This window comes from Spermophilus citellus, assembly GCF_964194105.1.
Source record: "Spermophilus citellus genome assembly, chromosome: 3".
NCBI classification, from domain to species: domain Eukaryota; kingdom Metazoa; phylum Chordata; class Mammalia; order Rodentia; family Sciuridae; genus Spermophilus; species Spermophilus citellus.
The window spans coordinates 18967907-18989775 of NC_138184.1; the positions used below are offsets into that span (position 1 = coordinate 18967907).

Consider the following 21869-nt stretch of genomic DNA (forward strand, 5'->3'; position numbering starts at 1 on the left):
GAACTTATGGGCATTAATTTGCTGGTATCATGATTTGGATGGGAACTGGCTTTGTAGTTAGAACTGACTTTGAATCCCGGCTCTTTCACTAATTCATTCTGTGGTTATCTTACAAAACTTTTTAAAGCATCATTATACTCACCTATTAAAAAATGTGTAATGGTAACAATGCTTGCATATGTGTTTCGGTGAGGATAAAGTTGGAATTTCTATGTAAAGCAAACCAGAGGAGCTCCTGGTAGCACTAGTCACATTGCCCCTGTGTTCATAAGGCCTGAGGGACCACGCACAACTGGCAATATCCAGAAGTGCCCACCATGCATCTCTCTGTCCCCTTCCCTTGGGTAGAGATTGTTTCCCAGACCCAGCTGCCATTGGCACTGATGCTTCTAGACCTGAGAGACGGCTAGGGAGTGACAGTGACATTTCAAAGTCCAGAAGCTGTGTGGTAAGCCCTCTATTGGGATGGCTAGACACTGTCTGAGCTGATAGAGAGCTCACCGTTGCAAACACATGCATTTAATTAAAGCCGTGGATGAAATGCATACACTGGGGACACCAAGCCACTGAATTGTATTAAAACAATCCTGATAGTATTGAGAGACATATTTTTTTGAAAACAAATTCATACAAAGATCAATGTATTTTCAAACCTTATTTATGACTATTGAAATTATCTTTATTTCTGCAGAGGGGTGCGATTTCTCTTTGCATCGAAAGAGAACAAGAGAAAGGATTACCTGAAACAATGGTTTCCTAGGCGGGATGGTGGAGTGAAACTCCTGTGCCATTTCTATTTATTTATTTATTTATTTATTTATTTATTTATTTATTTATTTATTTATTTATTTTTGGTGTGTGAGGCAAGCACTTTACCAACTGAGCTACCTCCCCAGCCCCTGGACCATGTTTATACTCTGACCATGAAGGTTGGGAACCCCTTCTGGGGTGCTAAGAAGTTGAAATAGGTGGGTTTTTTAATTAGAAGATAATTATGTAAAAGTTAAGAATGCTGCCTGGAGCCTTGATTATAAATAAGCTCATCTTCAGAGCCACTTGGAATAAAAACCTGCCCCCAACACCGAGAAGACTGACTCGGCAAATGAGGCGCATGCGCATTGGGAGAGGATTGGCAGGGAACCCCCTTGCAGGGATCCAACCGGCAAGGCAAAGGGACTTGGGGATTTGAGTTGACTTCCAGCAGCGTGACCTCAGTGCTTTGTGTCCTCTGTGGTCAGTGGAGCAGGAAGCTCTCAGCCAACATTTGCCCGCCTTTCAGTCTCATCTGGATTGTTCCGTAGCCTCAGCTTTGTTTCCAGCCTCTGCTTCCATTCTTCTCTAAGCCTGAAAATAGAAACAAAACACACACAGCCTGGCTTTCATCTCCATGGCTATGGATCGCGGGTTGCTGCCTTCCCTTTACCCCCTGCAATGGTGTGTGTGGTTGGGAGTTCAAAGGGCATGCAGAGGACCTGCAGAGTTATTTATTTATTTATTTAGGCCCTTGGGTTTGAACCTAGAGGCACTTTACCACTGAACTACCTTCTCAGTCCTTTTTATCTTTTGAGACAGGATCTTGCTAAGTTGCTTAGGGCCTTACTGAGTTGCTGAGACTGGCCTTGAACTTGCCATCCTCCTGCCTCAGCCTCCCGAGTTGCTGAGATGACAGGTGTGCACCACCGCAATGAACTCAGACCTGAAGATTTAAATATGTGCTTGGATACATCTAGTACACAAGTGAAAGTGAACGGACTTTCTGTTCCCAGGATTTTAATCTAGAACCTCTGAAATTTTCCTTTGAAAACACAATGTGCAGGAGCAAGAAACTCTGTCCATCTGGAATTCTTGGCACAGCAAAGCTATTCTTCAAAAACAGACTGAGAGCCCGGTATGGTGGCACACACCTGTAATCCCAGCGACTTGGGAGGCTGAGGAAGGAGGATCAAAAGTTTAAGGCCAGGGGCTGGGGATGTAGCTCAAGCGGTAGCGCGCTCGCCTGGCATGCGTGCGGCCCGGGTTCGATCCTCAGCACCACATACAAACAAAGATGTTGTGTCCGCTGAAAACTAAAAATAAATAAATAAATAAATATTTTTTTTTTTAAAAAAAGTTTAAGGCCAAGCCTTGGCAACTGAGTGAGCCCATACTACTGAAGACAACTTCTGCAGTAGACTGTCTACATGCCACATTAGTCATGCAGTGAAGTCCTTTGGACAGAAGGAAAGGAAGGTCCTTCAAGCAGAAGGAAAATGCCACCAAACAGAAATCTGGGGCTACACAGTGGAATGACGAGCACCTGAAAAACACTCCCTGGGACAGGCCAATAACCCTTTCCTTACTGTTTAAATCTCTTGAAAAGCTCATTGACTGTTGAGAACAAAACTGTTAGTGATGTAATGTGGGGCTTATAATATTTGTGAAGGCAAAACTGTACCTTGTACAACAGCCCAAAGACCTGGAGGGAGAAATGGGAATTTGCCAGAGTAAGGTTTTATATACTACCTGGGGCCCGATGAAGTATCTCCTGAAGGTAGACTGAGATAAGGGAAGGGTAGATACTGTAAATCCTAAAGCAACCACCAAAATAACAAATAGCTGTAGCTAAAAAGTTTAACAGATTAGCTGGGTGTGGTGGCACACCTCTGTTGTTCCAGCATTTGGGAGGCTGAGGTCAGAGGACCACTTGAACCAGGTATTTAAAACCAGCTTGGCGCATAGTGAGACCCTGTGTGTGTGTGTGTTGGGGGGGGGTTGCTAAAATAAAATCACAAAAAGTATCCAGTTAATTCAAAAGAAGACCTAAAGAGAGAGAGACGAGATAAAGAACAGATGAAAGAAACAGAAATAGAAGACAATAGAAGACAAATAGCAAGAGAGTAGACTTAAACCAAATCATTCCAATGAATGTTAATGGTATAAGCAATCCAATTAAAATGTAAAGATTGCCAAATTGGATATTAAAAAAGTCATATCCAAATTTGTGTTGCCTACAAGAAACCCACTTTAAATGTTCAACTTCTCTAGTAATTAGAGAAATGCAAACCAAAACTACCCTAAGATTTCATCTTACTCCAGTCAGAATGACAATTATCAAGGAATACAAGCAATAATAAATGTTGGCAAGGATGTGGAGAAAAAGGTACACTCATACATTGCCGGTGGCACTGCAAATTGGTGCAACCACTATGGAAAGCAGTATGGAGTTTCCCCAGAAAATTTGGAATGGAACCACCATTTGACCCAGCTATCCCACTCCTCTGTCTTTACCCAAAGGACTTAAAATCAGCATACTATAGTGACACTGCCACAACAATGTTCATAGCAGCTCAGTTCACAATAGCTAAACTGTGGAACCAACCTAGATGCCCTTCAACAGATGAATGGATAAAGAAAATGTGGTACATGTACACAATGGAATATTACTCAGCATTAAAAGAGAATAGAATTATGGCATTTACAGGTAAATGGATGGACTTGGAGAATATCATGCTAAGTGAAGTTAGCCAATCCCAAAAAACCAAAGGCGGAATGTTCTCTCTGATAAGTGGATGCAGATCCATAGGGGATGGAGGGTGTGAATGGAGGAACTTTGATTGGGCAAAGGGGAGAGAGGGAAGGGGAGGGGACATGGGGGCAGGAACAATGGTGGAATGAGATGAACATTATTACCCTAGGTACATATGTGGCTGCACATGTGGTGCGACATCATGTACAACTGGAGAAATGAAAAGTTGTTCTCCATTTGTGTGCAATGATTGAAATGCATTCTGCTATCATGTATAACTAATTAGAACAAATAAAAAATAAAATAAAAATGAATCATACTGAAAAACAAAGACATCCACTTTAAAGACTAGTAAGTTTTAAGATAAAGGATGGAAAAATATCATGTCAACCCTAATGCAAGAAATCTGTAGTGGTTTTATTAATATCAGACAGAATAGATTTCAAGCAAAGAATAATATCAGAGAGAAGTTTGTTTCCTAATAAAGGGGTTAATTTGCCAAGAGAACATAAATATCCTCAACATTTATGTACCCTGTCACGAGCCGTCCATGGGCTGTGTGTGGATTGTGTTGTGCATAGTAGCCTCTGGAGGGGACAGGCCTGGCACTGTGAACTCCCTGTCAAGGGATTGATGGCATGATGTGGGTGCGCCTCCCCCTCTCTGCCTAAGATCCCACACAGCACCTGAGATGGGTGTGACTCACCAAGATGTCAATCAATCTGCTGCCCACCAGACATCAGTAAGCAAGACTCCACCCTTAAAACCATATCCCCCTCTGATGCACCCACCTATAAAATAAAGGGATTCTGGGCTCACACTCTCTATTTCCAGTGCTCTTTCCAGTGTGGAAGCTGACCCTTAAGGTCGCAGAGCCATCCCTCCCTCCGTCTGAAAAACTTATGTCTGTGTTGCATGATTTTTCTCCACTTTCTTAGTTTAATTTTGCAGCCAGCTCTTTTAAACCCAGTCGTCTTGTCTGCGTTGGTCGTGGGCGAGAGTACCCAATAACAGGGATTCAAAATAAATGAAGCAAAATGTGACAGAACTTCAAGAATAGGCCCATCCACAATTATAGTCAGAGATTTGAATACTCATGTTTCAACAGTCAATAAAAAAATAGCAAAGAACCCAATAAGGATACAGAACATTCAAACACTGTTATCAACCAACTTGACATGATTGACATTTATAAAACAATCCCCCAATAGCAGCAGAACACACATTTTCTCTTCAAATGGATGTGGAATATTTATGAGTGTAAAATATTCTGGGCCATATAACAAGTCTTAATAAAGTTAAAATAATTCAATTCATACAATGTTCTTTGATCACAATAATTAAGTTAGAATCAGTAAGAGAAAGCCATCTGGAAAATCCCCTAGATATTTGAAACTAAAGAACACAACTCTAAATAGCCTACCATTCAAATAAATGATCCAAAATTGAAATTTTAGTAAATCAAGTAATGACAAAAATATGAAATAGGGATAAATTTGACAAAAGATGTATAAGATCTTTATTCTGAAAACTGTAAACCAATTACAGTAGACCAGAATAAAGGGAAAAATATATCATGTTCATCTCTCAAAAACTATATATTATTAAAACATCAGTTTTTCTCAAGTTGATCTATAGGTTCAACTCCATCCAAATTAAACCTAGTAGACTTATTTAAATAATAGAAATTGACAGGCTGCTTCTAAAATTAATATGGATGTGCAAAGTACTTAGAATAGCAAAAACAACTTTAAAAAGAAAAAGTGTTAAGACTTATATTGGGCTGGGGATGTGGCTCAAGCGGTAGCGCACTCGCCTGGCATGCGTGCGACCCGGGTTCGATCCTCAGCACCACATACCAACAAAGATGTTGTGTCTGCTGAGAAGTAAAAAATAAATATTAAAAATTCTCTCTCTCTCTCTCTCTCTCTCTCTCTCTCTCTCTCTCTCTCTCTCTCCTCTCTCACTCTCTCTTTAAAAAAAAAGACTTATATTACCTGACTATTATTGTAAAGTTAAATAATTAAGATAATGATCACACAAATGAGAAATGGAACATAAATAGACCCATATGTTTATGAGTAATTGATTTTCAAAAAATGTGCAAGGAAATGCAGTGGAGAAAGGATAATTTTTTCAATGAATGGTGTTGGAACCACTGTATATCCATATACAAAAAGTGAACTTCAATCCACACCTCATGTTATATTAAAAAGTTAAGGGGCTGGGGTGTAGCTCAGGGGTAGAGTGCTTGCAAGGCCTGGATTTGATCTCCAGCAATGGAGAAAAAAATAAAAATGAATTATTAACCTAAATGTAAGACTTAACAACCTTAAATATTCTAGAAATACAACATAGAAGATAATCTTTGTGACCTTAAGATAGACAAAGACTTCTTAGATACAACACCAAAATCAAAATCCATAAAAGAAAAATAATGTTTTGGATAAATCAGACTTGATCAAAATTGGGAGCTTCTCTGTAAAATAGTAAACCCAAAGAAAATAGAAAAGATAAAACAGTAAACATAAGAGAAGAAATTCTGGAATAGTTCTCATCTTATTAGGGAGACATGGATATTGATGGAAAAAAATATGAATAAAAAATAGAGAAAGAAGGAAATGAAATTAAATACTCTTAGGTGGTAGAAACATCATTTAAAATAAATATAAAAGGAATAAATCTGGCAATTAATGTCTAAAAATGTCCAGTTGGAAAAACTCCAATGCAAGTAGATGCTGTTTAAAACGCTGGTGGCGTACGTGGGTCATCCAGCGACTCAGGAGGTTAAGGCACTAGGATGGCAAGTTCGAGGCCAGCCTCAGCAACTTAGGAAGGCCCTAAGCAACTTAGCAAAACCCTGACGAAAGAGAGAGAGAGAGAGAGAGAGAGAGAGAGAGAGAGAGAGAGAGAGAGAGAGAAAGAGAAATTAAAAGAGATGGGGATGTTGTTCAGGGGTTAAGTGCCCCTGGGTTCAAGTTCTGGTACAAAAAAACAAACAAACAAACAAACAAAAAAAAAACAAGCTACATCTAAGCTGCAAGAATAAAGAAGACTTAAAAAAAAAAAAGATATGTAAGGAAAATATTCATAAAAATAGTTGGTAAAAAGGCTTTTGATCAAAAGAACATTGTCAGAGATAAAGAAACTCACTGCCTAATGAAAACGTTTGCTTCAACAAAAAGATATTACCATTCTAAACCTCATATACCTCATAACATAGCCTTAAAATGTATGAAGAAGAAATGGATGGAACTTGGATTGTACAGAGGTAGTGAGGAGGAAGGGAAATGGTACTCTTTTTTCTCCCAAGATAACATTTAAAAAATATCCTTTATTACACAATATTTCAAGAACATAAAAAAGTAGAGGCTAGCAATTGTGAATTCCTTTGTATCCACCCCCACTCCCACTCCCAGCTTTAACAGCTCATGGATGATCTTATTTCCCACATATTCCTTACCCTTCATTTTAAACACAAACCCAGACATCATTTAATTTCATCTGGAAATAACTCAGTATGAAATACTCATCTGCACATGCGCACACCCATACACACACACACGCACACACACACACACGCTGTAAATAATTTGGTATGAAAACTATATTCGGTAGTTTGTCCTTACAAGAACTCCTTAAAAAGGAAACTATCTTGCCATCATCACACTTGCAAAATTAATCAGAAGTACTTGATTTCATAAAGTATCAAGTCCGTTAAAACCCCCAATTATATTATAATTTTATTTTTATTTATTTTTTTGGTACTTGGGATTGAACTCAGGGGCACTCAACCACTGAGCCACATCCCCAGCCCTATTTTGTATTTTATTTAGAGACAGGGTCTCACTGAGTTGCTCAGTGCCTCGCCATCGCTGAAGCTGGCTTTGAACTTGTGATCCTCCTGTCTCAGCCTCCCCAGCCACTGAGATTATAGGCATGTGCCACTGAGCCCAGCTTCTTACAATTTTTAACCGTTTGGTTGGTTCCATCAAGATCCAAATAAAGAACATATATTCCTGGTTGTTGCTCTGTCTGTTAAGTTTCTTTTAATATGTCGGTTCTCCCTCATCCTTCTTCCCCTTCCCTGCCAATTGTTCTGAAACCAAACTGTTCTTCAGAGCTTGCAGAGGCTGGATCTTGTTGACTGTATACCTGTGGTGACCAGAACCATTCATCTCCTCCATATCCTATCAGTTTGTGGTAGAACTAGAGGCTTGGTTAAATACAAGTTCTTTTCCCTCTCCTCCTCCTCTTCCTCCTCCTCCTCCTTTCTTTTTGGCAAGACTAGTTCATGGGTGATATGATGGACAACCATCTTATTTTATCTCTTTTTTGATGTTAGCAGACTTTGATCATGGTTTATATGTGATTTACGTTCACTAGATGTTGCCAAGTGCTAATCATTTATTTCTCAATCCTTTCTCATTTATGCTCTGGAGCCTGGAGCCATGGAGGTAGGGCCCTCTGGCAGGAGCTGTGTTACAGAAAGGATGAAGTCACCTCCAGGAAACAGGACCCAGTGCAGGAAGGACATTGGGAGGAAATGGGTGGAATTTCCCTCCAGTCCTCTCACCTCCTGTTGACAGAACCTAGCCAGAGGACACAGGACAAAGGGATCAAGGATCACCCTAGGAGGAGGGGTCAGCTGAGGGAGAACTGATGGGGGTGGTAGCTATTCTCCAATCCTACAGGGAAGGTCAAGGTTGGGGCACAGAGTAAGCAGCAAAGACCCATAAGAGAGATGGTTTTGTAGTTATCTTGAATCCAATCAATCATATAATTCTTGAACACATTACTATATGTTTAGCATTGCAGCAGAGACTTTGGGGAATAGAGAGAAAATTATTAAAATGACTGTTTCTCTGTTCCACATATGCAGCAAACTCACTGCCTTGGGCCATTTTCACATGGCGTGTCTTCAGCCTAGGATGCTCTTCTCCATTCCACTCTCTTTGCCCAGTTCTCCTTAGCCTGAAAGATTTCAGGTGGTGGGTACATTGCTAGATACCTGTAGAGCCAGATTTCAGAGTACAGGCTGGCAATTCCAGCAAGCCTACACATCTGCGTGCCAGCTCTACAAGCAGCTGTACCCCGAGGATGACAGAACCAGTTCCTTTCTGGAACTGCAGAAAGGAACACTCAGATTCTGCATTGGTGGCATCTGTGTTGACTCCCAGACCAGTTCCAAAATGGGGACTGTTTGTGCACACACCTGTGCATGTGAGTAGCTGGGATGCTTCATTTACTAAGGAAAGAAGCTCCAGGGCATACTCCTTTACCCCACAGTAATGAAAGAAAGTAACTCCTCAGCGTTCCTCCTCTCCTAGTGTCTGTTTCTCTATGAAAAACAGTGAGGAGCCGGGCGCGGTGGTGCACGCCTGTAATCCCAGCAGCTCGGGAGGCTGACGCAGGAGGATTGCGAGTTCCAAGCCAGCCTCAGCAATGATGAGGCCCTAAGCAACTCAGTGAGACTCTGTCTCTAAATAAAATACAAAATAGGGCTGGGGATGTGGCTCAGTGGTTGAGTGCCTCTGAGTTCAATCCCCAGTACCCCCCCCAAAAAAGCGGGGAAACAGGGACACAGGGAGATCTGGTAGAGACCTTGGGGGTGACCCAGGCAGCCTGGTGCAGAGGGTCTTGCTCTTAACCACTGTTCTGCACCTGCTCTCGCCTCACTCACTCTTTCTCTTTCATTGTGATTTTCTCCTCCAAGGATGTCATCTTTTCACGTCCTGCTGCTGCTAGATTTGACCCTGGATTAAGCAGGAGCGCAGTGGAGAGAGGGGAACTAACACCCCTGAGCCCTGCCCTAGGCCAGGCCCTATGTTCTGTCCCTTATGAACCTTTTCGTAGTGGAGCCTCCCAAAGCCTAATGATCTGGGTAACTATCTTGCCATTTTGAGAAGGGACAACATAGAGTGGAGGTGGAGCTGGGATCCCGGTGGAGCCAAGCTACAGGATTCAAATTGGAAGAGTGGAGGATAAATAGGTTAGTTTTCTGTCACATACAATTACCTTACAGTTATTTCTTACATGCATAGAGGGATGCTGCATTATTTTTGTTTTTGTTTTCTTTTTGGTACCAGGGATCAAACCCAGCGGCGCTTAACCACTGGGCCATATCCTCAGACCTTTTGTGTATTTTATTTAGAGACAAGGTCTCGCTGAGTTGCCAGGTGCCTCGCTAAATTGCTGAGGCTGGCTTTGAACTCATGATCCTCCTGCCTCAGCCTCCTGAGTCGCTAGGATTATAGGCGTGTGCTACGGTGCCCGGCTACTGCATTATTTTTAATGCTGTAACAAACTGTACAATTTGTTTAAACAAACTGCCAATTTTGTTCACCCCAAGTTTGTGCCTGGCTGGGAGCCTTTGGTTTCTGCATTGTCCTCTGGCCAGTCTTACTCCATTTGAGGGCACACTCAAGTGTAGGATTCATTGCAGCCTCACTGAGTGGACTGGCCTGGGGGAAAGATGACAGGAATGAAGGAATGATTGACACCAACTCAGTTTCTCCAGGGGTCTCGGGGTGAGATGCCCTGACCTGCACAAGAGCAGATAGGATGATGTCAGGGTTAAGGCTGAGCAGGTGTCTCTGAGGAGAAAGCGGATTCCTCTGGAGGGCTGGGGCTGGAGAGCAACAGTGAGGTTAACACGTGAATTGGTGCATGTTCCCAGCCTAGCAACTGTGCAGTCAAGGGCCCGGCCACATGGCCAGCACACGGTCCCACCATCTATACTACCAGCAAGCAAGAGCCTCAGCAAATACAGTTGGTGGAGCTGTTCCCTTTGAGGAGACAGAGAACCAGGTCCCCCTCTGCAGCCTGTGGGGCTTCCCATAACATGCCTGAGGACAGTGAGCGTGCAGATTCACGGTGACCTGCCCTGGTCTGCATGTCACTGGGGACCCCTAGCCCCTGCCAGCTGTATTCTAGGAACTGCACCCTCCAGTGTCGCCACTCAGATAACGCTGGGAATGAGGATCCATTTCCTTTGTGGGATAGTTTTTCATAGACACATGTGTCATCTCAGCTCCCACAGTATAACGCGACAAAGGAGAGAGTTTCTTTAATTTTCGGTATCAAAGGGCCACATGTATGGAAAACGTAAACAATTACATTCTCTGGAATGCCCATCTGGCATTCTGGAGAAATCGATTTTTGCTTTTACAAACTAATAAAGTGATAATGAGGAGTCAACGAAGAGTTGAGGATTGTCACTCGGGTGGTCCCTTGCAGATGCTGCAGATGTTGATAGTAGGGCAGTTGTGTGTTGGGGGCAGCAGGGGCTACATGGAAACCCTTTGTATTTTTTTTGCTTAATTTGGCTGAGAGCATAGAATTGATCTAAAAAGAAAGCCTCTTTTAAGAAAGACCAATTAATTTTTTAAAAATAGACAAACAGCCAGGTGTGGTGGTGTCCGCCTGTAATCCCAGCCGATCGGGAGGCTGAGGCAGGAGGATCGTGAGTTCAAAGCCAGTCTCAGCAATTTAGTGAGGCCCTAGGCAACTCAGTGAGACCCTGTCTCTCAATAAAATACAAAAAAAAAAAAAAAAATAGGGCTGGGGATGTGGCTGAGTGGTTAAGCACCCCTGGATTCACTCCTCTGTACCAAAAAGAAAAAAGACAACCAGGCCTCCTACTTTCTCAGTGCGCTCCTTCCCAGCCGGTATTCCTCCGACTCCCTGTAGTAGGTCTGTTTGCCAATCTCTCTTTCCCAAAAGCGCTTGAGATCGTGGCAGGTGTTCCCGCAGAAGACCTCCCGGCGGCGGGCGTACTGATTGTTCATCCCCTAGAAAAGAAAAGAGCAGCCAAACCCTGTAAAACTGGAGCCCTCGGCTCTCCTGGGTACAGAAGCCCATGATAATTCAGACCTTCGATTTCCACCAGGGAGACCCTGGCCAGCCACAGGACCTCTGTGAGGGGAATGACAAGGCTCGGCTCACCACTCCCTGTTCTTGTTGTCAGGATACCTGAGACTTGGAGGCAAGTGGAAGGTGGCCCATACCTGAACAGGTGGGCCAGGAACGGGTCATTGGCAAACCCCTCTGTCCTTCCTTCCTCCTTCAGGAAGAATCATTCCTCAGCTGTTTATTGGCAGGTGTGTGTGCCACTAATTTGTGCACCTTGGACCCCTCAGCCATGGTAGCATCCTGGTGAGATGGGCAGGACCTTTCTCACGATGGGGGACATTTGAGGAATTACAGAAACTGCTTGGGGGTCCCAATGAGAACTGGCAAGGGCAGGCTGTATACTTTTGAAAGTTTTCAAGCCCTTTACTACAGGGGCCCCAATGTCTAACACACCCAGAGCAAGCTGCTTTGAGCTGCACCTGCATGCACACACATGTGCCCATTTGTACATGTGGCAGTGCTTGCATGTGGAATTATATATGTCAGATGATCAAAATGCTCTCTATTCGACATGAAGAAACTTTGTCCAAGTACCAGGACTCAGTGAGTTCAGCAGACAGATCAAAAACCAGGGACTGAAGCCAGGCATGGTGGTGCATGCATGTAATACCAATGATTCAAGGGGCTGAGGCAGGAAGTGCAAGTTCAAGTTCGGCCTTGACATCTTGGCAAGCCTGGTCTCAAAAGTAAATAAATAGGTAAATAAATAAATAAAAGACCTTGGAATGTAGCTCAGTGGTGAAGCATGGTTTTCTGAGTGACCAGGACAGTGGAACAGGGGAGGAGGAGAGATGGGTTTGAAGCTAGATGTCTTCTCCAGTCCTGTGTCCCTACTGACCTTGTACCTTGTACTCATTACAAAAATTCTTTGGGCACCAAGTTACTTATCTTTAAAATTTCTCTCAAATTCATATTTGATGACAAATGTGAAAAGTTTGCAATTTATAAAATTCTGAATAAATAGAGGGGTTGACTATCCCTCATCCAAAATGTTTGGAACCAGAAGTGTTTTGGATTTTGGATTTTTTTTTTTTTGCGGGGCGGGGGGGGGGGTCGGTCGGTGGATTTGGGAATCTTTGCAAATACATAATAGAATATTTGGGGGGACTAAGACCCGAGTCAAAACATGACGTTCATTTATGTTTCAAATATACCTTATACACATAGCTTGAAGGTAATTTTACATAATATTTTAAATAAATTTGTGCATGAAACAAAATTTCAAGGAATGGAATCTTCCACTTGTGGTATCCTGTAAGCACTCAAAAAGGTTTGGATTTTGGAGCATTTTGGAGCTGGGATTTTAAATCAGGATTGCTCAACCTATGATTAAAGAACTTGGTCCTGGCCCTTTGATTATCTCAGACCATTGTCTGGCTTAGGGACATCACCAGCCAAAGTGAATTGAAAACACTGACACCGCAAAGTAGCATGAATTTTCCCTATTCATCCATAATAGTGAGTGTTCATCTTCTTGGGTACGTGACCAAGAGTCATTTATCTCTATCCCTGGCCTGTTGGTCACCACTTAGTAATCCTTAGATGACAGGGCAGAGATCTAGGTTTAACAATCCTGCCACGGGTCCATGCCCAGAGAGAGCATTTGGTAAGATCTTTTATCCCTGTGTCCTTTACAAGGTGAGCCCCCTATGCCAGGACATTGGGATGTGTCCCATGTGTAGAAGAAGGAAGAAGTGTGTCTTTCCAAAGAATAGCAGGGTTCTCCCTGGGCTGAAGGTTGACATCCCTCTCTACCTCCCTCTACTAGGTCACATTACCACCTAACCAGTTGTTTTGCTAGAAAATTCTGGTGACACGATGGTGAAAATAAGTGAGATCTTCTCCAAGAAAACACACATTTCATTTTTAGACAAATACCTTGTCTTCCTTTCTCCCCCCACCCCCATGGTCCTCATTATGAGCAGAACTGTAGTACCTGCTGTTATCAATTTTATAGCTTCCAGGAAACAAAAGTAATGTCAACTTTAGAAATTTACTTTTGGAAAATCATAAAAAAGAAGGCAGAAATAAAATACTAAAGATATCTAGAGCCACTCTCCTCCGCATCCTCAAGGGCTGACTCTGGGCTTAGGCAGGGTCTCCCCTCCAGTGACTTTAGGTATAATGGAGAACGAAGTAGATACTGACTTGTCACAGGCAATGGAACTTCGTGGGATAGCTGCTGGGGTCGGGGAGCATGAGGAAAGTCCCTGACTTGGTCTGAGAGGTTTCAGGACTTTTTAGGGGAAGGACAAGTGGACCAAGGGAGTAGAGTAACCAGGAGCCGGAATGGCCTGGGCGAGGCCTGAGGGACCTGCTGGGCCAGACACAGAAGCAGACATGGGCTCATTTGGGGTAGGGATGGGGGAAGAGACTGACCGAAGAGTGGCCTGGGGCACTTCTTAAGGTGATGGACATGTCCTGGATCTTGTTTGTAATGATGATTACATACATGTCTGCATTCTCCAAGAATTCTCAGACTGTGCACTTAAAAAGAGGGAGTTTTATTACCCTTAAACTATGCCTCCATAAAGGTAGAAAAAAAAATTCTTCTGTCTTTGGACTAGAGATTCATCCAAGATCCCCAACTCTATCTAACGTCCTGGGAGATTCCGTCAGCATCTCCTCATGAGGGTTCAGCCCATTCATTCCTCCACAGGGAACGTGTGTTTCTGTGAGAACAGTCTCTAGGATGGGGACCACTGCTCCACCTTGCAGAAGTGATGAGGAGACTGTCATTGGAAAGCCCTTTGGAAACAGGGGATTATCCTAGATAAATAGTTCTAACCCCTTGGACCTCTTTAGCCAAGAACACCATCTACCAGGCGGCAGCTGTATCAGGAGAATCAGCGTTAACCTCAATGACAATTATGAACTTCATGTCCCAAAATCAATTAATGATTAAACAGTCACATTAATTCAGCTCAACAAAACTTGTTGAACTTTGACCATCTGTGAGGCATCTATGACGCGTGAGGGTCCCACTAAAGTTTAGTGAGCCAAACAAGACAAAGGAACGTTTGTCCCTCTTGAGGCCCAGTGCTGTGCCAGCAGTTTAATTTCTCAAGTCTCGGGTTACATAGAGCATTAAAGTCAAATTAAGGAATTGGATATATTTTTTAAGAGTTTTGGCTTACACTGATCATTCTCAGACTTTTTGGCCAGAGTAGCTCCTTTGAGACCAGCAAAAGGTGAATAGCTGCCAACGTGCTTCATGCATAGACAGCACCTCATGAAAGCAACTATTTTGTGATTACTTTCCCCACTTTTTATTTATTTATTTATTTATTTATTTTGGTACTGGAGATTGAACCCAGGGGCGCTTAACCATTGAGTCGCATCCTCAGCCCTTTTTTGATTTTTTATTTTGAGACAAGGTCTCGTTAGTTGCTTAGACCTCATTAAGTTGCTGAGGCTGGCCTTGAACTCGGGATCCTCCTGCATCAGCCTCCTGAGTCACTGGAATTACAGGCTTGTGCCTGACTATTTTTCAGGATTTTAAAAAAAGTTTAAAAGTTTAATCACTTTTTGAATTTTTCTTTATGATCATAACTTAAGTTGAAGGGAAGAGTTCCATTTCTGGGTTAGGTGGAAGGAACACACACCACAGCTCCCACGTCTGCACAGAGCACATGCTGCAGCCCTGTGAGGGCACTAATAGGGACAGTAGGAGGTGGACTGGGGAAGAGGATCAGAGTCTCAGTCACTATTGAGTGATGCTGAGCTTTCCATTTTTTTTTTCTGTTATCCCTAGCTGAGTCTCAAGGCAACCTGGTACCCTAATCAATAAACAGGCTAATGAACTAAACAGACAATTCTCAAAATGTGCTACAAATACATGAAAATATTGTCAATGTCCTTAGCACTCAGGGAAACACAAATCAAAACTATCAAAACTACCCTGAAGCCTGGGCATGGTGGCCCATGCCTGTAATCCCAGCGGCTGGGGAGACTGAGGCAGGAGGATCTGAAGTTCAAAGCCAGCTTCAGCAATAGCAAGGCGCTAAGCAACTCAGTGAGACCCTGTCTCTAATAAAATACAAAATTGGGCTGGGGATGTGGCTCAGTGGTCGAGTGCCCCTGAGTTCAATCCCTGGTACCCCTCCAAAAAAACAAACAACAACAACAAAAAACTACACTGAAATTTCATCTCACTCCAGTGGATGATGAAATTTGATGATAGCATCAAGAATATAAATAGTAAGGGCCTAGCCCAGTGGAACATGACTGTAATCTCAACGGCTCCAAAGGCTGAGGCAAGAGGATCATGAGTTCAAAGCCAGCCTCAGCAAAAGTGAGGTGCTAAGCAACTCAGTGAGACCCTGTCTCTAAATAAAATACAAAATAGGGCTGGGGATGTGGCTCAGTGGTTGAATGCCCCTGAATTCAATCCCTGGTGCAAAAAAAAAAAAAAAAAAAAAGAAAAGAAAAAAAAAGAATATAAATAGTACGGGCTGGGGTTGTAGTGCAGTGATAGAGCACTTTCCTATCATGGATGAAGCACTAGGTTTGATTCTCAGCACTGCATATAAATAAATAAAATAAAAGTCCATTTAATGACTAAAAAGTATTTTCAAAAATAAATAGTAAGTGCCGATGAGAATATGGAGGAAAAGAACACTTATGTGTTGTTGGTGGGATTTTAAATTAGAACACTCTGGAAATCAGTATGGAGGTTCCTCAAAATACTGGGAATGGAACCACCTTATGACCCAGCTATTCCACTCCTTGTTTTTTTATAGTCAGACATGCATACCCAAGTTTACAGCAGCACAATTCACAATAGCCAAACTACAAAACCAGCCTAAGTGTCTGTCAACATAGATAAAGAAAATATGGAATATATACACATGGAGTTTTATTCAGCCATAAAGAAGAATGAAATGGTGTTATTTGCTGGAAAATGGAAGGAACTTAAGATCATTATGTTAAGCAAAATAAGCCAAACTGAGAAGGTCAAGGGTCATGTGTTTTCTCTATGTGGAAGCTATCAAGAAAAAATAAATAAAATGGCGGGGGGGGGGGGGGGAGGTCACATGCACATAGAAGGGAGAGCAGTAGAGGAAGGGGAAGGGGGAGGAGACGGAGGAAAGAAGGGAAAGGGAAGATAATTTGGAATTAAATTAACCAAATTATATCATGTGCATGTATGAATATGTAACAATTGAACCTATTCTAACTGTAATGCACCAATAAAAATTTTAAAAATAAGATATTTTTTAAAAAGACTCAAAGCAAACTGAAACCCAGAAATGGAACGTGGGCAAAGAGAGCTCCAAGCAGCTGTCTGATTCTGGGGAGGGTAGACCTCTAATGCTCAGAGAATGGGAGAAAACATTTGTTGGAACAGTGAAAAGAACTGAATACGAGTCAGGTCCGCAGACCAAAGCCTGAGGGCAGAAACACTTGCTCTCCGCTAGGGGGCGCTGCGTCCTAAGAGAGGACAGCGAACCTCCCGACTCTCCTCACCTTAGAAGCTTCAAGGATCCCAAGTGAGTGTGACGGCCACAGCAAGCGCACGCTGGAACTGGGTCACCAGAGTCCCAAATTTCCAGCCAAAGATTGAAAAGGGGGCGTGCAGAAAATTGGAAAGGAGAAGGATTGAGGGGTGCAGGAAATTATGTTTGAAGAAATAATAGTCAAAACTTCCCAAATTTGGCAAAAAAACAAAAATCATTGATCTATAGAGTCAACAAGTTGAGCCAATTCCAAATAGAATCAATAGAAAGAAAATCTATAACCAGACATATCATAGTCAAACTCCTGAAAATTGAGAAAAAATAACCGAGCATTGAAAACAGCTCAACCTTCAAAATGCAGGAACAAAAACGAATGGAACTGGAAGGAGGAGAAATACAAATCCACAGGTACTGTTGGAGACTTCTTTTCTCATCTCTTGATAATCAAAAGAACTAGTAGAGAGAACATAGTCGAGGGGAAATCACAGATTAAAACAAACAAACAAACAAAAAACTGAACATTTGGACTTCGTGGCGCTTTAATCCCAGCTGCTTGGGAGGCTGAGGCAGGAAGATCATGAGTTCAAAGCCAGCCTCAGCAACTTAGTGAGTCCCTAAGCAACTCAGCGAGACCCTGTATCTACATAAAACATGAAAAAAAAGGGGGAGGGGGGCTGGGGATGTGGCTCAGTGGTAAAGTGCCTTGGGTTCAGTTCCCTGTACTGGAAAAAACAAAACCCAAAACCACCATTAACTACCTAGAGCCAAGTGTGATGTACAGAATGCTCACCCAATGAAAGCAGAATTTGGATTCAAGTGCACACTGAACAAACCATACAAAACTTTCCTGGAGCTAGTGAGCTAATTTAGCAAGGATACAGGATGTGAAATCAATACACAAAAACTTAACATTGTGCTCCTTAGCAAGGAGCACTCAGAAACTGACCTTTAAACACAGTATTGGTGCTGGGATGTGACTCAGTGGTGGAGTACTGGCTTGCAGCCTGGGGCCAGGGAGATGAGGAAATCAACCATTCTGTATTCTGATTGAGATTGTAGTTAAGCCCACAAACTGCATGTATGTAAAATCCACTGAAATGAGCACACACACAGGCCATTTTTTAAAACTATGTGTTAATATAAAAACAAAAATTTTAAAACATAGAACAGAAAAAGCTTTTAGTCAAATGTATTTATTTTGACTTTTTACCGATTCAATGAGATTCAGTCACTGAAGTCTCAAAGATGATTTACTGTCATCGAAAACCACCAAGCCTTACTACTTACTGTCCCATGAACCAACAGCAACAGGATCACCCAGGAGTAGGTACGAGGGTGGAATTTACCAAGCTCAAAGTCTGAATAAAAATATGCATTTTGGGGTTGGGATGTAGCTAGAGGGCTTGCCTGGCATGCTTAAGGCAACACACCCACACACACACACACACACACACACACACAGCATTTCAGCCTGATCCCCAGATGATTCATGTGTGTGTTACAGTTTAGGAAGTTCAGCTTCAGAGTTATTAAGACCAAATCTGAAGTGCACCCTCCCATGCACTGGTCTTGGGAGAAGGCCGTGGAGTGGCTCCATGGGAGTATTTGGGAGGGGGTCCCTTCTCTGTGGTTTTGGCATCTCTCAGTCAATATGTTCTGTTTTTGTTTACCATATCTCATCTTATCTGAGTCTCATGTGAATGCTGGTACTCACTTCTGGCTTTCTCGAAGTTTAAGTTGATTTGAATGCATCATTTAATTGTGTAAATTAAATATGGAAAAGCCTTATTAAGATTTCTAAGTCATTCCCAAGAAGATACAAGGAAGGAGTTTCAAAGGGAAAGATGAACCCCAGCAGCTGAAAAAAGCCAGGTTTACAAGGAATAGGTCCATTTCCTTTCCCTGCAGAAATGTAAAATGAACCTCATCCCAGGTACACTCAGGTTCCACAGCTTTACCTTTGAGATGAATCTGCTCTGTCTCCTCAGCTCTGGGGCTCACAGGGGTCACGGCCTGGTCCTGAAACCTCAGGGTCTCCACCTTTTATACCAGGCGTGGGGAGTTACAGGAACGCCCAAGCCGGTCAAGGTTACAGGCCCTGAATTAGTAGCAGAATCACAGAGATCTTCTTCCAGGTGGAAAATAGTCCCCATCCCTGCTCCCACTGCTCACCCCAGGACAGGCAAGCCTCGGGTCTGGCAGGTTCTGCAGGGGCCATGACTTGGCCAGAGGCAGAGCTCAAGTTTAGAGCATGCTCAGGATTATGTGTGAGCAGGAATCCTTAGAGCAGCAGGCAAAGCTGCCCTCCAACTTTGGAGGCTAAGGAACCCTGGTTGATGTGATAAGTCACACTTTGGGGTCACCTTGCAGGATGACTTAGAGAAGCGTGTTGTTCTTTGGAGCTGTTAATCCATGGATAGAGCTGGGTGGTGACAGACTGGTTTCCAGCAAAAGGCATCAAACCAAGAAGGGCTTCTCCGTCCAAAGTGCCCTTCACACCCTTTCAGTGAGCATTCTGTATTCTTTAAATTTTTTTTTTTTTTTTTTTTTTTTTTAGTTATAGGTGAACACAATCCCTTTATTTTATGTGGAGCTGAGGATTGAACCCAGTGCCTCACATGTGCTAGGCATGTGCTCTACCACTGGGCTACAATCCCAGCCCCCAAGCTGTATTCTTGAATGGAACATGTGGGGTGGTCTCTGCTCCTGAGAGTAGACATGGGTCAAGTTGTAATCAAACCCTTTTGCACTCTGATGGGCATGCTTATGACAGGTTCCAAGAGTCACAGAATCCATGCCACGGGTGACACTGATATCACTGGAGGTGAAGAGTATCCCCCATGGGATGGGGTGTTGCTCAGTAGTAGAGTGAATGCTTAGCATGCTCGAGGCTCTAGGTTCTGTCCCCATTGTTCCCCCCAAATCCATTTTGACTTAATGTTTTTCTGCTAATAACATGTTATATACAAACAGAGAGAATAGGATAAAATGGCAGTAAAACATTTCTGTTGTAAGATGGTGAGGTTTTTGTTTGTTTTTTATTTTTTTCTTGTTGTTTTTTAAAATTATTTTTAGATGTTGATGGACTTTTATTTTATTCATTTATTTATATGTGGTGCTCAAAATCACACATGCTAGGCAAGTGCTCCACCGCTGAGCCACAACTTTTTATTTGTTTTTGAGGTGGGGTCCTCTTATGTTGCCAGGATCCTGGACTTAAGTGATCCTCCTAGCCTCAGCCTCTCGCTGAGTGGCTGGGACTGTAGGCATGTACCACGGTGCCCAGCTAAGATTTTAAATATTTTTAAAAAATATTTATTTTTTAGTTGTAGTTGAACACAATATCTTTATTTTATTTATTTATTTTTATGTGGTGCTGAGGATCGAACCCGGGCCGCACACATGCTAGGCGAGTGCTCTACTGCTGAGCCACAACCTCAGCCCAAGATTTTATTTATTTTTTTTTTATTTTTAATTTTTTTTTTAAAGAGAGAGTGAGAGAGGGAGAAGAGAGAGAGAGAGAGAGAGAGAGAGAGAGAGAGAGAGAGAGAGAATTTTTAATATTTATTTTTTAGTTCTCGGCGGACACAACATCTTTGTTTGTATGTGGTGCTGAGGATCGAACCCGGGCCGCACGCATGCCAGGCGAGCGCGCTACCGCTTGAGCCACATCCCCAGCCCAGCCCAAGATTTTAAATATTTATTTTCTCTTTTTAAAAAATCCATAGCATACTGAGGATTTAATAGGCAGAAGATTATCTTGTAGGATTGGTGTTAGTGTTATTGTTAGACTGACACTAAACTCTGGGAAAGCTTTTTGATTGTGTGTGTGTGTGTGTGTGTGTGTGTGTGTGTGTGTGGTGCTGGGGATCAAACCCAGGGCTTTGTGCATTCGAGGCAAGCACTCTACCCAACTAAACTATATCCCCAGCCCTGGGAAGGCTTTTTGATTATATTAAGTTCACTGAAGCCTACATTCAATTTCATTGAATCCATGAGTAAGTCCTCCAAGAAATGGCTTATAAAGTCAAGTGTAACTTTCGACCCCTCTTGGGCTCACAAGTGATCTGGAAACCCCACCTGGCCCACTAACACAGCATTTCATAGCCTTTCTCATTTTTTTTTTAACTTCAAAGAGCAAGCATTTCTGATTTTCCCAGTTCCACTAAATTTTGAATAATCCACCTTCTGAATTTCCAGAATTTCGTTCTTTGTTTTTAATTTATTCAATGGATTTGATTCTTAATGAAGTTCTTCTTAATGGGAATGAAGCTGAGCATCTTATTTAGAATGAAGATGGCCCTGAACCCATGTTATCTACAGACTTTCTCTAAGAAGATTAAGACTCCAGAAAATCTGAAGGAGTGTGTGTGTGTGTGTGTGTGTGTGTGTGTGTGTGTGTGTGTGTTTGTTTGGAAGATAATGTTTCCTCAGAGGCTCTGGCTAAGATTTCCTTTTCTTAAGAAAATAAAAATGTGCAGGACATGGTGGCACATGCCTATAATCCCAGCTGCTCCAGAGGCTGAGGCAGGAGGATTGAAAGCTCAAAGCCAGCCTCAGCAACTTAGAAAGACTCTAGCTCAAAAAAAGAAAGAAAGAAAGAAGAAAGAAAACTGAGACACAAGAGTAAATACCTTACTTGAGATCTTGTTAATAGCAAGTGACAGCTGTGCTTGGTGGCACACACCTGTAATACCAACTACTTGAGACATTGAGGCAGGAGGATCAGAAATTCAGGCCAGCCTGAGCAATTTGATGAGATAATTGTCTCAAAATGAAAAATAAAAGCGGCTGGGAGTATATAGATCAGTGATAGAAGACTCTTGGAGTTTCGATCCCCAGTCTTGCAAAATAAGTTAATGAATAAACTGTAATAAGTGACAGATTAGTTTTGAAGTCCAGTAGCCTAATTTCAAATCCTTAATCCAATGTGAGCTCCAGCCCCTTACAGGTGACCCCTTACTTAGAGGCCACACTCAGACTTTCCCGTG

At 42.5% G+C, this 21869-nt stretch overlaps 1 protein-coding gene across 1 annotated transcript; it reads right to left on the reverse strand.

Annotated features, from left to right (window-relative positions):
- Positions 1-566: 566 nt before the first annotated feature.
- Positions 567-19047, reverse strand: FAM240A (family with sequence similarity 240 member A). Its single transcript, XM_081284127.1, has 3 exons — positions 18837-19047; positions 11150-11298; positions 567-1344 (listed from the first exon to the last, which is right to left on the reverse strand). Exons 2-3 carry the CDS (start codon positions 11293-11295, stop codon positions 1254-1256), a joined length of 237 nt encoding a protein of 78 aa, XP_081140253.1. The 5' UTR covers positions 11296-11298; positions 18837-19047; the 3' UTR covers positions 567-1253.
- Between the last annotated feature and the right edge of the window lie 2822 nt (positions 19048-21869).

Bases quoted from the DNA above. Each gene is read 5' to 3' on its own strand.
- FAM240A (XM_081284127.1), bottom strand. From the start codon at position 11,295: ATGAACAATCAGTACGCCCGCCGCCGGGAGGTCTTCTGCGGGAACACC. The intron at 1,345-11,149 runs GTAGGAGGCCTG...TTCTATTTTCAG, and splicing joins GGAAGGAGCGCACTGAGAAA to GCTTAGAGAAGAATGGAAGC.